The 13,514-nt window shown below is 55.6% G+C and overlaps 1 protein-coding gene across 14 annotated transcripts in view; it reads right to left on the bottom strand.

Moving 5' to 3' along the window:
• Window positions 1–4,896: 4,896 nt before the first annotated feature.
• The window catches only part of Brsk2 (BR serine/threonine kinase 2), a 53,387-nt gene continuing 44,769 nt past the window's right edge, over window positions 4,897–13,514 (bottom strand). For 3 of the 14 annotated variants that reach the window (XM_020168736.2, XM_074051249.1, XM_074051306.1), the window contains 5 exons: window positions 12,580–12,703; window positions 10,935–11,115; window positions 10,776–10,865; window positions 8,362–8,409; window positions 4,897–7,132 (listed from right to left, as the gene is read on the bottom strand). In XM_020168736.2, coding sequence (XP_020024325.2) covers window positions 6,963–7,132; window positions 8,362–8,409; window positions 10,776–10,865; window positions 10,935–11,115; window positions 12,580–12,703 — 613 coding nt within the window. In that variant the 3' untranslated portion in view covers window positions 4,897–6,962. Of the gene's footprint in view, window positions 7,181–8,361; window positions 8,410–10,461; window positions 10,557–10,775; window positions 10,866–10,934; window positions 11,116–12,579; window positions 12,704–13,514 lie in introns of all 14 variants that reach the window. The other 11 variants (XM_020168740.2, XM_074051283.1, XM_074051292.1 and 8 more) reach the window with 8 other exon arrangements.

Raw genomic sequence — 13,514 nt, forward strand, 5'->3', positions numbered from 1 at the left:
CTGCATGAGCCCCATCCCTTGGTGCTGCCCACCATGTCTTCTATCTCAGCATAGAAATCTCCTGAGTGGAAGCCTCAGAATCCCCATAGAATTTGATCTTGGGAGCTGGAGGCTTGTGCTGGCTGAGGGTGCCACCAGGGCCTCTGGAGAAGGGACAGCAAGAGCAGGTTGGAACTTGGTTTGTTGGAATTCTGGTTGGGGGTGTGGGGAAGCTGGGCTCTCAGCTAAGCGCTACATGGAGCAAACCTGGCACATAGGCCTGGTCAGTGTGTTCAGGAACGTGGCCTGGCAGCCAGTGGAGGCTGGCAGGGTTGGAGGATGCTGGTCAGGCGGGAGTGCAGTGCAAGAGCAGCTGAGGCTCTGGCTGCCAGGGTAGGAGCTTGAGACTGTGTTGAGTAGGGGTGGTGTGTCTCCACCAAGAGCTGTAGATCATCTTTGGAGTGAGTGGTGTCCTGTCCTGGGTGTGCATGCTGATCTGACAGGAACTGTAGGACCTCCAGGAACATGGCTGGGGGAAAGGGGAGCTTATCAAAGCCTGTGAAGCTCCACCTGGGAAGTGATGGGTAACTGAATGTGGGCTGGCATCAGCCACTTAGGGGGTGCCTCTTGCTGGATAGTGAGCTAGGGGCTCGCTCAGCCTGCATGCTCTGAGGATGACAGGGCAGTGCTGTGCTCTCTACCGCTTGACGGCTCCTTTATTGCAAGACCTGCAGTGTCCTGGCCAACTCAGGGGCCTCAGGGGAGCCTTCCTGCCTCTGCCTGTTTCCTTTACAGGGCGGCAGTTGCATGAGGCAGTTCTGATTCTGGCTGCATTAAAGGGCCTCAGTTCAAGGCAGCAGATCCAGAGCTGAATCCCAGCACTGCCTGTTGTTCACTCACCCTCTCACCCGGAGCCTTGGTGCATGCAGTTCCTGTTATTTCTGTCCTGGCAGGTGGAGTAGTGACTTCCAAGATGTCCATGCTCTGACCCCTAGAACCTATGACCATGTCACTGCTTCTATAGCAAAGCGAGTAGAAGTCACAGGTGGAATTCAGGTTCCTAATCAGCCAGCCTTAAGGTGGAAGAGATCCTGGATTATCCACCCACCCAGCATGGTCATAGGGTCCTTGTGGGTATAAGATGAAGGCAGCCTGAGAGAGTCGTCCAGTACTGATGTTAGAGGCCACAGCCGAGGTCTGGAAGTGGAAAGAAAGAAGATGGGTTCTTGAAGCTTCCAGAAAGGACCAACATGCTCATTTAGCTCAGTGAGATTCATTTTGGATTTCTGACTAGCAGAACTAGATGGTAACAAGTTTGTTTTATTTTAAGCCACTAGGTTTGTGGTAACTGCAGCTGCAGAAAATGCAGACTTTGGTCCATGGATTGAGGTGCTGCTGTAACAAACACCTAAATGTGGAAGTGGCTTTAGAATTGGGCACTTGGCAGAGGCTGGAAGACTTCTGATGGGCATGATGGAGAAAGCTCCAGGTCCCCTAAATATATGGTTTCAAGAAATATGAATTTTGACACCTGCTGCTGAGGGACTGGAAGTAAGGGAAGGGGTGTGGTGGAGAAGACCTGATTCACCTCTGAGAAAACCTAAGGTCATAGTGGCCAGTGGTGAGTGGAAATGTGACTGTTCAGGAATGAGGAGTGTGTCCTTGGCAGCCAGAGGCAAGACACAGGGACAGAAGCAACCCAGCTGTCCTGCAGCTATGTGGAAAACAGGACTTGGAAGCAGTCAGCTCGGGCACTTGGTGGAGATTTCCAAGCAGTGTTGGAGGTCCAGGCTGGTCTTGTTTTACTGTTTGTGTTATGTGTGACAAAAAATAAGGGAAAGGCTATGAAGCAAAAGGAAGCTAGCGCTTGAGGATCTGGGCAATTCTCATCCAATCTGGATTACAAAAGGCACTGTAATTGAGAGGTTCACAGTCAGAATGCGTTCTAGAGAAAGCATCGAGGGTCAGGCTGGACATCTTGTTGGTCCCTCAGGAAGACAGGAAAGCCAGAATGTTTGCAAGAGTGTGTGACTAGTAGGCATCTACTAGAAAGAGCTAAAAATAGAGAAAAGATTTTCAGGCTTTCTGTAATAAGCCTGAAGAGATGAAAGGCTTTCAGGCCCCAAAGTTCAGCAGGCAGGAAGATGAGTGAAACTGTCTGTGTCTTAATGAAACTAAGATATATTGTAAACACTTTTGTAAGTCTCACAGTGTACCCCCGGTACAATAATATAATAATAAAAATAATTTGTAAAATATACTTAAAATTTACCATCTTAACCATGAAAAAAAAAAAAGAAAGAACCAGAGGGACAGCAGCATGAGGACTCAGCCTGGTGTTTCTGTTCTGGTTTCGGTGAGGCCATGAGCCAAAGGATACAGGGGGCCTCTGAGGCTAGAAACCCAAGAAACGGTTTTTCCATGGTGCCCCAGATGGGAAAAAGACCTGCCGAGACCTGCTTCGGTGAGACCTACCAGCTCTTAACTCCAGAACAGTAAAATAAGAAGTTTGTGTAGAAATCACTAAGAGGATGGTAACTTGTTACCCCAGCAATAGGAAGCTAGTATGTGTGTAAAATGGGACAGACTGCTCACAGGGCCTTTCCAACAAGATGGTCCAGGAAAGCATGTCTCCCAGGACCTGGGTCCAAGGATGAGCCACAGAGGCAGCTGGGCATATGGCTAGCAGTGGACTCTGCAGTCTGCCTGAGCCCCAGGCTGGCAGTGGCTTCCCAGATATTAGGAACACTCCTCCCTCACCCGTCAACCTCAGCTATCTCTTACTCAGTCATGGTTGTCTTGATGTCCACTGCCAGCTTGTCCTCTTCCTGGCATTGGCCATCCTCTCAGACTCCCCGATGACCTCCACCCTTTACCAAATCACACCAAAAGACTTGGGGTGGCTCCTGGGGCAGAATGGGCCAGGTGGATAAGGGAAGGAGAATGTGAAGGGGAGGGGAGGTGGGGAGTCACTGGACCACAGAGGATGTAGGACAAGGAGGCGGAGCTACCATTGAGGCCTGACCACCTGATGGTGAGCTCCTGGCATGGGCATGTGGGCTGGGCTGTTGCAGCATTGCTCTCTGCAGCTGACCGGTGGGACTTTGAAGATCCACACTCCTCTCAACTTCTGTGGCCTCTCAACACCAGGAAGTGCTCCATTTTGCTTAGAGACTCAGCTGAGCACGGACAAAGCCTGAAACAGGCTCCCTGCAGAGCAGAGGTCTCCTTCTTCTAGTGCTTCTGCTGTGTGGCACTACCTGAGGCACCCAGAGCCCTGTGGGCGTGCATCAGCTCTTCCCCACTGCCCACCTACACAGCCACTGCTGGGCTCACTAGGACCCCAGCTCTGTCAGGTAGTGGCAGACACAGACCCAAAACGTGCCAGTCAGGTCAGCTACCCGAGGACTAGGGATGGGAGCTGAGAGGCTATCCTCTTAACAAGGTAGCTGGAGCAGGGCATCCTTTTTTTTTTTTAATTCCCCATTTTAATTTCTTCATAGGAATCGTGTGAGGACCAGTGGGCTTTAATGCTCAGTGTGAAGTGCTCAGCAATAGTACCTGGCACACAGCAAAGTCCCCTCGTGTTTAGTAATTTTTTTATGTAACAGTTGGGGGCTGAGCTTGCTTTTGCTTCTGTTACTTTCAACCAAGGGAGTTTGGTGTCAGAAGTGCCATTACAGGAAAAGGCCCCTTCCTGAGCCACAGGGGTATGGTGGTGTGCTGACGGGAAGCTGGCAGATGTGCTGGGAACCTGGTTTCCTTTTGGAACTCCAGTCCAGTGCCCATTAAGGCTGAATGTGGGCTAAACGTTGAGGGCCAGCTGGAGCTAGATTGGGTCTGTGTGATCAGTTCAACAAAGCAGACACAGGACCACAGGTCAGATTTACTATATGCCTTGCTGAGTTGTAGCAGCCAGGTTCCTTCCCTAAACCTATTTTTTTCAATAAAATTAACTGAGAAACTGTCCCTTGACCTCTCTGTACCTTTTAGGCACCCCACTCATCCTCCAGGGTTGGGCAGAGAATGACCCCAGCTTCATCTCAGCCCTTTCTCATCCTGGGCTTTGAGCATGATTCCGAGGAGCCCAAGCTCAAGCTAAGCCACAGAAGCACAATGTTCTCAGGCTCTCTCTGGCAAGACAGTGCATGACCCAAAAAAGTTTGAGCTCCAGGGAAGGCTCTCACCTAGGCCATTCTGCCCCAGGAGCCATGGCAGTGTTGAGATGCTGCTGGCATCTACTGGGCCAGGGATTCTGCAGACCCCTCCATCACGAGAACCACCCAGCCCCCACTGTAAGCATGCTGCAGAAAAGCCTTCCTCTGGGAGCTGTCTGGGTATAACGTTGGGCCCTGCCACCACCCACACTGCACGTATGCCTAAGAATTTGCAGCTTCACAGATCTGGTGAGGATTGCCCCATGCCCAGCCTCAGGCTGTGGTAGACTCCCATGTGGTCCCTCCAACTCGGGGTTGCACCTTTCCTTCGTGCTGCAAGCAGCAGAGGGAGCAGCCAGGCCTGTGTGTTAGCATGGTATCCACGGCTATGCCAGAACTCTTCCCCAGAGAAACAAGGAAAGGTTTATTTTCCAAGGAAAGCACAGGTGCCTGGTGACCCCATCCAAGTCTGGGGTGATAGCAGAGCTGCAGTGTAAAAGATGATAGCACTCCTGTGTCCCTGGACTGCTCTTCCCCAGCCCTTCCCTAAATGGGGTCCTGCCTCCTATGGGGAGGGCAGCCTGAGGAAGCACTCCAACATGTTTGGCTATAGCTTTGCTGCCTGGACCCCTGTGCAGATGTTTGTTCTCTTCGGCTGGGTAGAGCCCAGAGAGGCGCACATCACGGACAAGAGCTGCTTCCAGGTGTCTCGGACCCCGTCCCATGCCCACCCTGCCCGGATGGAGACCCTGCGTCCGGGTGTCTTTACGGAAGGAATTTATTGTTCCAGAACTGAAGTTGCTCACAGTTATTGGACAGGGGGTACACTGGATGGGGCTTGTCCGTTTCCGTGACGTCTGCGTGAGTCCGGGTGTGTCCGAAGTACAAAAGAGGAAGGCTAACGAGAGGTATTGCTTTCAGTATCCTCTGTCTCCATGGATAAGCCCCTTCCCGCTTGTACCGCGTGGCTTTTGCTGTTTGTTACAGGTGTTTGATTTTGTCTTATGTATAGAAATCCCAGTCTGTGGTAGAGGTTTAATGTAACAGAAGCACTAAAATCTATACATGGGGTGGGGGGGAGACACCCAAAAGCAAAGTGGACTCACAGCAAAGGCATGCATCAAACCTGCCGCCCAGCCCAGCCCTCCTCAGCCATGCCTGGGCGCTGTGGGCCAGCCTGGAGGGCCAGACCAACAAACAGAATGGAACACGGAAGCTGGAGATGGGGCAAAGCAAGGCGGGCCGGCCCGGCGGTTGGCGGGCAGTAGGGGTGGGCCCCTTGCCCTGACTATGTACAGGAGGAACACGCTGCAGAGCACCCTGCTGATTCTCGCTTTGTCCTTTTTTTTTTTTTTTTTTTTTTTTTAACTTTTTTTCATTTTAATAAAAAAGCCCCAGGGTGCCCCTGCCATTCTGTGTGTGACCACATGGGGTGTCAGCTTGGGGCCTTCTGCTCCTTCATTCTCAGACACAAAACCAAGATCACCCCCCAGCCTGGAGTGCCCAGAAGAGCAGCACTAGGCAGTGCCATTGTGGGCTGCAGGCTCAGCCGTCTACTACAGGGTGACACCTGGTGCCCCAAGCCCCCATATGGCATTGGAGCTGCTTCTAGGCAGTAATAAAACAGAACCTGGGATAGAGCTAACCGCGTCATTCTTTAAATATATATATATATATCTATATATATATATATGTATATGTATATAGAAATAACCAAGAGCGAGGAACCGAAACACAAAATCTAGCCCTGCCCCAGAGGCTCCCCCCATCCCCACGCCCTTTTCCAAAAACAACCAAGAAAAAAAAGTTTATAAAAATATCTTGCAGGAATTCTTTGAAGTTTACAGTAGCTTGCCAGTGCTGCATCCACCGGTCACCCCCTCCCCTGCTGCCCCCAGCCCCCTGACGGCACTGTCCTCAGAGGGCACCTTGGCTATGGACCCACCCTGCCCGAGACAAATAGACAGACAGATGAACGGATAGACAGCAGGAGGGCACTGCTGCTGCTGCCCCTTCCCTGAACAGAGAACTGAAGAAACTCAATAAATGAAAATAGCGAATAAATAATACTGATCTTAGCCCAGCGCCCATAGCCTGGCCAGGCTCTCCATTTCCACCTCAGCCAGGGAGGGCCTTCAAGAGCCAGGAACACCCACAGCCGCAACGAGGGGTGCAGAAATGGATGCAGACAAGACAGGAGGTGGTCCCAGTGAGGCCGAGGTGCAGAAGCGGCGTGACCACAGAGGAGGCCTCCGGGTGTGGTACACAGGCAGATGGATGGTCTGTTCCCACTGCTTCACCCACCACAAGGTCCCCGCCCTGGAAGGTGATGGGCAGGCTGTCCCTGCTGAGGGTCTGGTCACTGGGATTCCAGGGTGGCTGGGCAGGAGGAGGCTTTCCCCAGGAGCTGGGTCCTCCTGCCACGGGCCATGCTGAGCTGCCAGGGGTGGGCGGAGACGGTGGGCAGTGGGCTAGCCTCTCCGCCCGGCCGCAGCAACAGCAGGACGGAGGGCAGGTCCGCAGCAGCTGCCTTCGGTCAGCCAGTGTCCGCACGGAGCACAGAGGATAGCCTCGTGGAGGTGACATGTTAACTTTTCGGGATAATTCCTGGTATCAGAGCGAAACAAGCGACGCTGTCAGAGACAGGCAGAGACAGAGACCGCGAGAGAGAAAAGAGAGCAAGCCCAGCAGCCCAGCTGCAGGCTGCAGCCTGGCAGCTCTCCTTTCCTCCCAGGCTTGAGACAATGACAGGGTAGGCAGGTGTGGCCCTGGTTCACACAGGGCGGTGACTGCCGCATCAGTGCTGTGCTGGGAAGGGACTAGTGTCTAAGGCTGCTCACGGCGGGCGGCGGGCAGCCCCATCTTGGCCACGTCCTTGCCCATCGGGTACTCGATGTCCCCTCCAGGGCCAGCGGCCACGGAGTCGCCCAAGGGGCTGTGGGCACTCCGCCTGGCGGGTGTGCTGGGGGCCTGGGCCGCCTGCCCGTTCTTCTCGTCTGAAAAAAGTTGTTTAATTACGTCAAAGAAGTTACTCAATGGGCTGCCTGGGTACACAGAACAGAAGACAAAAAAAAAAAAAAAAACAAGAGAAAAGAAAAAGGGTGGGAGAGAAAGAGGAAGGGAGGGAAGGAGAGAAAGAGAACAAACAAATGAACGAAGGGGCCTTGACGAGAGAAAGGAAAACCCAACAAGATGAGGTCTGAGATGGGTGGCGAAGCAGGGACAGGCGGGCAGCAGGCAGGGTGGGCAGGCGGCCAGTGGGGTCCCTAGCTCCAGGGACAGACGGTTGAGGGGCTGATGCTGCAGGGCCAGAAACTTGGGCCCTCTGTGCCTCTGAGCTGTCATGGAGACCCGGGGCTCCTTTTACAAACAGAGGCCTAGGGCAGGCCATGAAACCCCCTCCTTCCTTTCTAGGCCTGGCCCTGAAGGCCCCGGGCCTTGCCTCTCCTGCAAGCCTCAGAGCCATGTCAGCTGGCCAACCCCAATTATGGAAACAGCTGTGTAAAGACCAGAGCTCTGGAGATGGAGCAGGATCCTGGGGCCTGCTCTGGGAATGGGGAGGCTGGGGCAGCATCCAGCAGAAGACAGGGAGAGGACACACCAACCACACCTCACCAAGAGGCCCAAAGCCTAGCCCCGGGCCAGCATGGACAGTTTAGCAACAGACAGATGGTCAGATGGATGGACAGGCATGATGGGCATGGGTGAGCAGGTGAGAGCCTAGGGACAGGCAGCCAGAGCCAGGTCCCTGGTCCTGGAGAGCAGGAAGAATGGGGCAAAAACACAGTGTCCACTCTTCCTGGAGCCTGTGCTCACTACCCAGGTATGCTGATGGGGCACCTTGACTCCACTCAACCTGACCTCCATCTGAGCCCAGAGCACTGCAGGCCCCTTCCTCTCCCTGCCAGGCATAGCCTGTGGACAGAGTCCACCCTGATCCCAGGCCAGTACCTGAATGTACCTCACTGGTCTTGGGTATGAGGACACCTTTCTGCTCTAAGTCTTGGAGTTCCTCCTGGGCCTTCACTGATTATGGGGATAGGCAGGGACTACCCAGAGGGCAGGTGAATAATGGAGACTGCTCTTGGCAGATGAGTGTTGGGAGTGGCGGGAGCCTGTGCATACACAGGGGACCCTGGGCAGCCCCAGGGGCGGCAGGGTAGACTGCAGGGGTGAGCAGTGGGGTGGCAGGCAAGAGTGCCAGGTGAATGTGAGGGATTCTTACCACATTTGGAAAGCCGCCCCGCCATCATTTCCATACAGTTAGTGGTGTCTGGAGCACAGATGGAGAGAGGAGGGAGGGAGAGAGTGAAAAGGCTGCCCGTTTCTACCTGGGGCTGGCTGGCCACCTGCAGCCCACACAGCACTGGGAGGGGGCAGAGGCAGGAGTGGGCACAGCCTAACAGGATAGACCTGGCTGGAGCAGGGCCTGGCTCAGAACAGGGAGAGATGGAGCTTCACAGGAGCAGAGTGGTCAGAGTAGGTGAGTGACTACAATGGGGTGGGAGCAAGGTGGGCAGCCAATGCCAGAAGATTGGACATGGATGGCCTTGTCTCCTGGATCTGCCTGGCTGCCTTCCCCTCTCCACTAGTCTGAGAAGAAATATAGTACTCTGACTATGGTCCACACTGGCTGCCTGCACATCTTCACCCTGAATAAGACCTCCAGGACCTCATGCATGTACAGAAGGTGACCTTAAGGTCCCCAGCTGTGTAGATAGCCACTGCCCAGTGGTTCCCATTCACCCCTCAGAGCCCTGGGTGGGGCCTGTCCTTCATTGCCCTTGCTGGGGCCTGCAAAGGGTGGGACATGTGCAGTTGGCCTAGTCTTTGGGGGCCTCTTAGTTTCCCCTACCTGGGCTGTGGTCCCTGCAGGGTAGCCACCAGGTGTCTTGGGGGCCAGCAGTGAGGTGACTAAGGAGCCACACTTCCACCCACCTCCTGCAGGGTGCTACAGCTAAGCTCACTGGACAAATATCCAGTGTGTGAGGACAGTAGAAGGGCTAAGGTCCAGGGAGACCCATGGGGGGCAATGGTAGGAAAGGCTGGGGTCCCAGACTGGGGAGCCAACAGTCTCAAGGGTGGCCTTAACAGAGGTCAGGGCTAGCAGGGACAGGACTGGAAGGTGGAACCCTGTGTACCTTGCTTACTGTGACATCTGGGACATGGCACTGGAGTGTGATGGGGAAAAAAACACCTTGTAGGGCAGAGTTCAAGAAAACGTGCTCAAGGCTCTACCAGAAGCGGAGGACTGCAGCACCAAGCGGCCATGGCAGGTCTAGAGACCCTGGGTAGCACACAGGCCTGGGCCTCACTTGCCTCCTGGGCAGCCCTATCCTTCCCCACTCTCAGCTACTGCCTGTCATTTCTTGCCCTCAGGTTCTTCCATTAGCGCTGTTCCTTGGCCTCAGTTTCCCTCTGCTCTAAGATGAGGCCTGAAGCCTCAGGAGGCCAAGGCTCCCCCAGGCTGACTGCATGTCCTTCTGCTGCAGGACAGTGCCCACATGGGCAACCTGGCCCCTCCCTGCTGCTGTCCACCAAGCCAGCCTGGCTCCCTGGAGAGTGGGGGCCCGGGTTGGGGTTGGGCAGTTGGGGACTCAGTCCCACCCATCAGGTGATGCACATGTTGGGGGCACATCCATAGGCAATGGAATGAGGATGGAATGAGTATGGGGAATGGATGGACAGGACCTCCAGAACCCCACACAGGCACAGGTGACCTAACAGACCCCAGCTGTGGAGACAGCAGGCTGGGAAAAGGGCCATTTTTGGGCCCAGCTGGTTGAGTGGCCGTACTTGGGCCATGGCCTTATATCCCTCAGGCCCCAAGCCCCTCATGTGACTCAGCAGCCCTCATCCCACACCACTGATCAGCTCACCCTGCACCTGTCCCCTCTGGCCTGACAACCTGGGGCCCACACACTGTGACGGCACACAGGTGTAGCCTCTTCCCACCAAATGCCCAGTGGCCTGGCTGCTCCTGCTGACTCTGGGCATGACACTCCTTCCCTGAGTGAGTGCCCTGCTGTGGGCCTGGCTGGAGGGCCTCAGGCCTCATCCTGCTCAAAGCAGGGCTCTGGGTGGTCAGGAGCTAGAGACTGTGAGCCCCAGCCCTTGTGGAGTGCTATGGTGAGGAGTCCCAAGTGGCAGAGCCTTGGTCCCTATTCAAAGAGCCTGTTCAGGCTGCCCCTGTGTCCGGCTGCCTGGGTGCTGAGCCCACTGGCCTGTCCAGGGCCAGGACAGATGAGTGGGCATGGGAGCCTGGCTCTTGCCAGAGGCCCTGCCCACACCCCTCCCCGCCCCGGCAGTAGGCCGGACACCTTACCTGCCAGCGTCAGAGGCTACTCTCGTAGCTGGTGGCCACCTTCTGGCCCTTAATCCCAGCGCCCCAGCTTAGTCCTGGCGCTGGTGGGGGGGGTTCTACAGTGGACAAGAGGCGCCTTTCAGTGTGCTGCAGTCCACCATGCCCGGGGAGGGGCCCTGCTCCCTGAGAGGTACAGCCACAGCTCGGGGCAGGGAGGCGGGCATCTACCAGAGAGGCCAGGAGGCCGTGTCCAGTCCTCACACCTCCCGTCCACACAGCACTGCTGGCCAGGCCCCGCTCACTAGCTGCAGGTGCCATACTGAGCCCCACCTCACCTGACAAGTGCTGGGCTGATGGCTGGTCATGGGTGCTCAGCAGCTGGGCCTGGATGGTCTCTACCACCCTTTTGAAGCGGCGGCTGGGGCCTGGGGGATACAAGGTGTTAGTCCCTTGGCAGGTCAGAGAAGGCGAGAGCTGCCAGGGCCATGGCTCACCTGACAGCAGCGTGAATGTGACGGAGTAGATGCCATTCTCCTTCTGGGCCTCGCCACCCTCCGTGTAGGTGATATCCACCTGGAACTTGACTGGTTTCTGGAACACAGCTGGGCCCCCTGTCGCCTTGTACTCAGCCCGGAAGCTCGTCTGGGAGATGACGCTGTGGCTGAGGCTGGGTATCTATAGAGCACACAGGGCAGGAGTGAATGCAGCTGGCCTGCTAGCCCCACATGCCCTACCCCTGACCCTTTAGTGAGGTGGCCTCAGGGGAGCTAGCTCTGTGCTGTGCACCCAAGTCCATGGACCCAACCCTCTGAGCCCATTTCCAGTTCTGTGAGCTGACTGTAGTGCAGACAAAGACCAGTGATACTCCTGACCAGATCTCCATAGCCCAGCCAGCTCGGTGAGTCTGAGCTTCTGCCCTGGGGTCTCTCTCAGACCAGCCCAACAGGTGTCCTGAATGGGGAAGGACAGAAGGAATCTTGCAGTCCAAGGTTGGGGGCAGGAACAGAGGGGGCATCAAAGCTGCCCCTGAGCTATGGAAGTGGCTAGGACAGCTGTGAGCCTCTGCAGGACGTGGGGACTGAGCCCAGATATGCAGAAGCCATGTCATTGCTGTGTGTAAGTCCACAGTGCTACGCACTTGCCACATGGACTTGCAGAGCAAGAATGAAACCATGGAAAGCAGATGGGGTCACCAAGCATGCAGAACTCTAGCCAATGTGGGGAACAAGGGCCCTGCCTTGGCCCAAGGTTGGCAGGGCCATCCAGCATGGCTCGAGGGGCAGGAGTGCTGAGAGACAGCAAGAGGCCAAGTGTCTGTGACCAACCTAAGATTTCAGCACTGTGCCTGAGATGGCACCCCCTGAACCATGGTCCTCTGGCAGGTCTAAAAGCTGTCCCCAGGGCACCAACAGCCACAGAATCAGTGGTTTGAGGGGCCCCAGGGTAGAGTGGTCAATGGGCAAGGGCACTCTGGTGAAGTCGTGTGGGAGGGACACCCTCAATAATGAGTGACCATGGGGCACAGTGAATCTGTTGGGCCAAATGTCACCATATAGTGGTCCTAGAGGGTCCAGGCTGGACTGGAATGGAGGACATGGGCTAAGGAAGACCCCAGAGAGACCTGGCCCAACACAGGCCAGGGCAGGGATCACCAAGGAGAGGGGCCTCCTGACTCTGGGAGCTTTTGTACTGGCAAGATCTCTGAGGGCCTTTTTGCTCCTTAGAACCCAAAAATGTAAAACCCAAGACCCAAGCCCAGCCCACTCTTACAGACACCACCAGCTTCTGTAGACTGGGCGGGGAATGCATGGTACAGACAACGTGTGAGGTCACCGCACTGTGAGATAAATTCAGGGCACAAAAAACAGGCTCTGAGCCTGAAGATGTCCACCAACAGTCAAGAGACCAGATACAGGTCCTTCAGGCTCACAGCCTTCCCTTGAGCTGCGTGGCCACCTGCACTTCACCCTTGGTCTTAGAAAGTGTCCCAGAGCCCACTCTGTCACAACCCAGGCTCAGACGGCTTCCCACTCCTCTACACAGAGCCTCCTATAGGCCTGTGCAGGAAAGAAGGTGCCAGGACAGGGGAGCCCAGGGCCTGTGGAGGAGGGGTGCTTGCCGTCCCTGCTGTGTCCTCACCGACAGGAAGGCGTGCACGATGTCAGCCTTGATGGAGCTCAGGGGCTTGTCTTTGATGACCACAAAGATCTGTTCCTCCTTCTCCAGGTTGATGAAGTTCCCAAACCAGGACTTCTTGGCCAGTCTGGATGGGGCAGAGGCTGTGATGACTGAGTTGTGGTGCCTTGTCTACTCCTTCCACCCTCCAACCCAGGGCTGGGAGAGCAGAGCTCTCACACAGGGCAGGGCAGGGCAGGCTCTCCCCAGCACCCTAACCAAGCCTAAGGCTGGCCCTAACCCTCCCCCCGACTAACCCTGACCCTAGCCCTGCCACTACCACAGCCTTGCCCTGACGCTCTTACTGCCCCCCTTAGCTCCCTCACTAGGCTAGACAACATTTGCTGGACACCCAGCTGCACTGCAGAGGTGTAACGGGAGAGGCTCTACTCCTGTCCATCTTTCTAGGTCCCTAAGTTTTAGAGTTGCCTGCTTTGCCCCAACCTGGCAGAAAATGTCCTTGGCCTGGGTGTGAGTGTGCACAGGACAGACTCTGTGCAGAGAACAAGGCCACCTGTCCCTCCTACCTGGTAGGGCATCTTGTAGACAGATGGGTGTGTGACCCCACCCTGTGGAAGAAACCCCTTGTAGACCCCAGAGTCAGTTGGGAAGAGCCTGCCCAGAACTGCCCATAGACACACAGACCCTTGGCTACCAGACCCTGTCCAGGCCTGGTGGGCAGGCCTGGTGCACATGGACCTGTGCTGCCCCCAGCCCCACCACAACTCACTCCTCACTCTACATGGCCACTTGTCTACCTCCTGTCCTCTCCTAAATCACAGTCACACTCTACTTCAGAACAGCCCCTTCCCCTCCAGAGGCTGGGATCCAAAAGCAGAATGCCCAGCAGTCATTGCCAATCTACTGCCCCTAAAAGACCATGGAGATGCTGAACTCAG

This window comes from Castor canadensis, chromosome 1 (genome assembly GCF_047511655.1).
Source record: "Castor canadensis chromosome 1, mCasCan1.hap1v2, whole genome shotgun sequence".
NCBI lineage: Eukaryota > Metazoa > Chordata > Mammalia > Rodentia > Castoridae > Castor > Castor canadensis.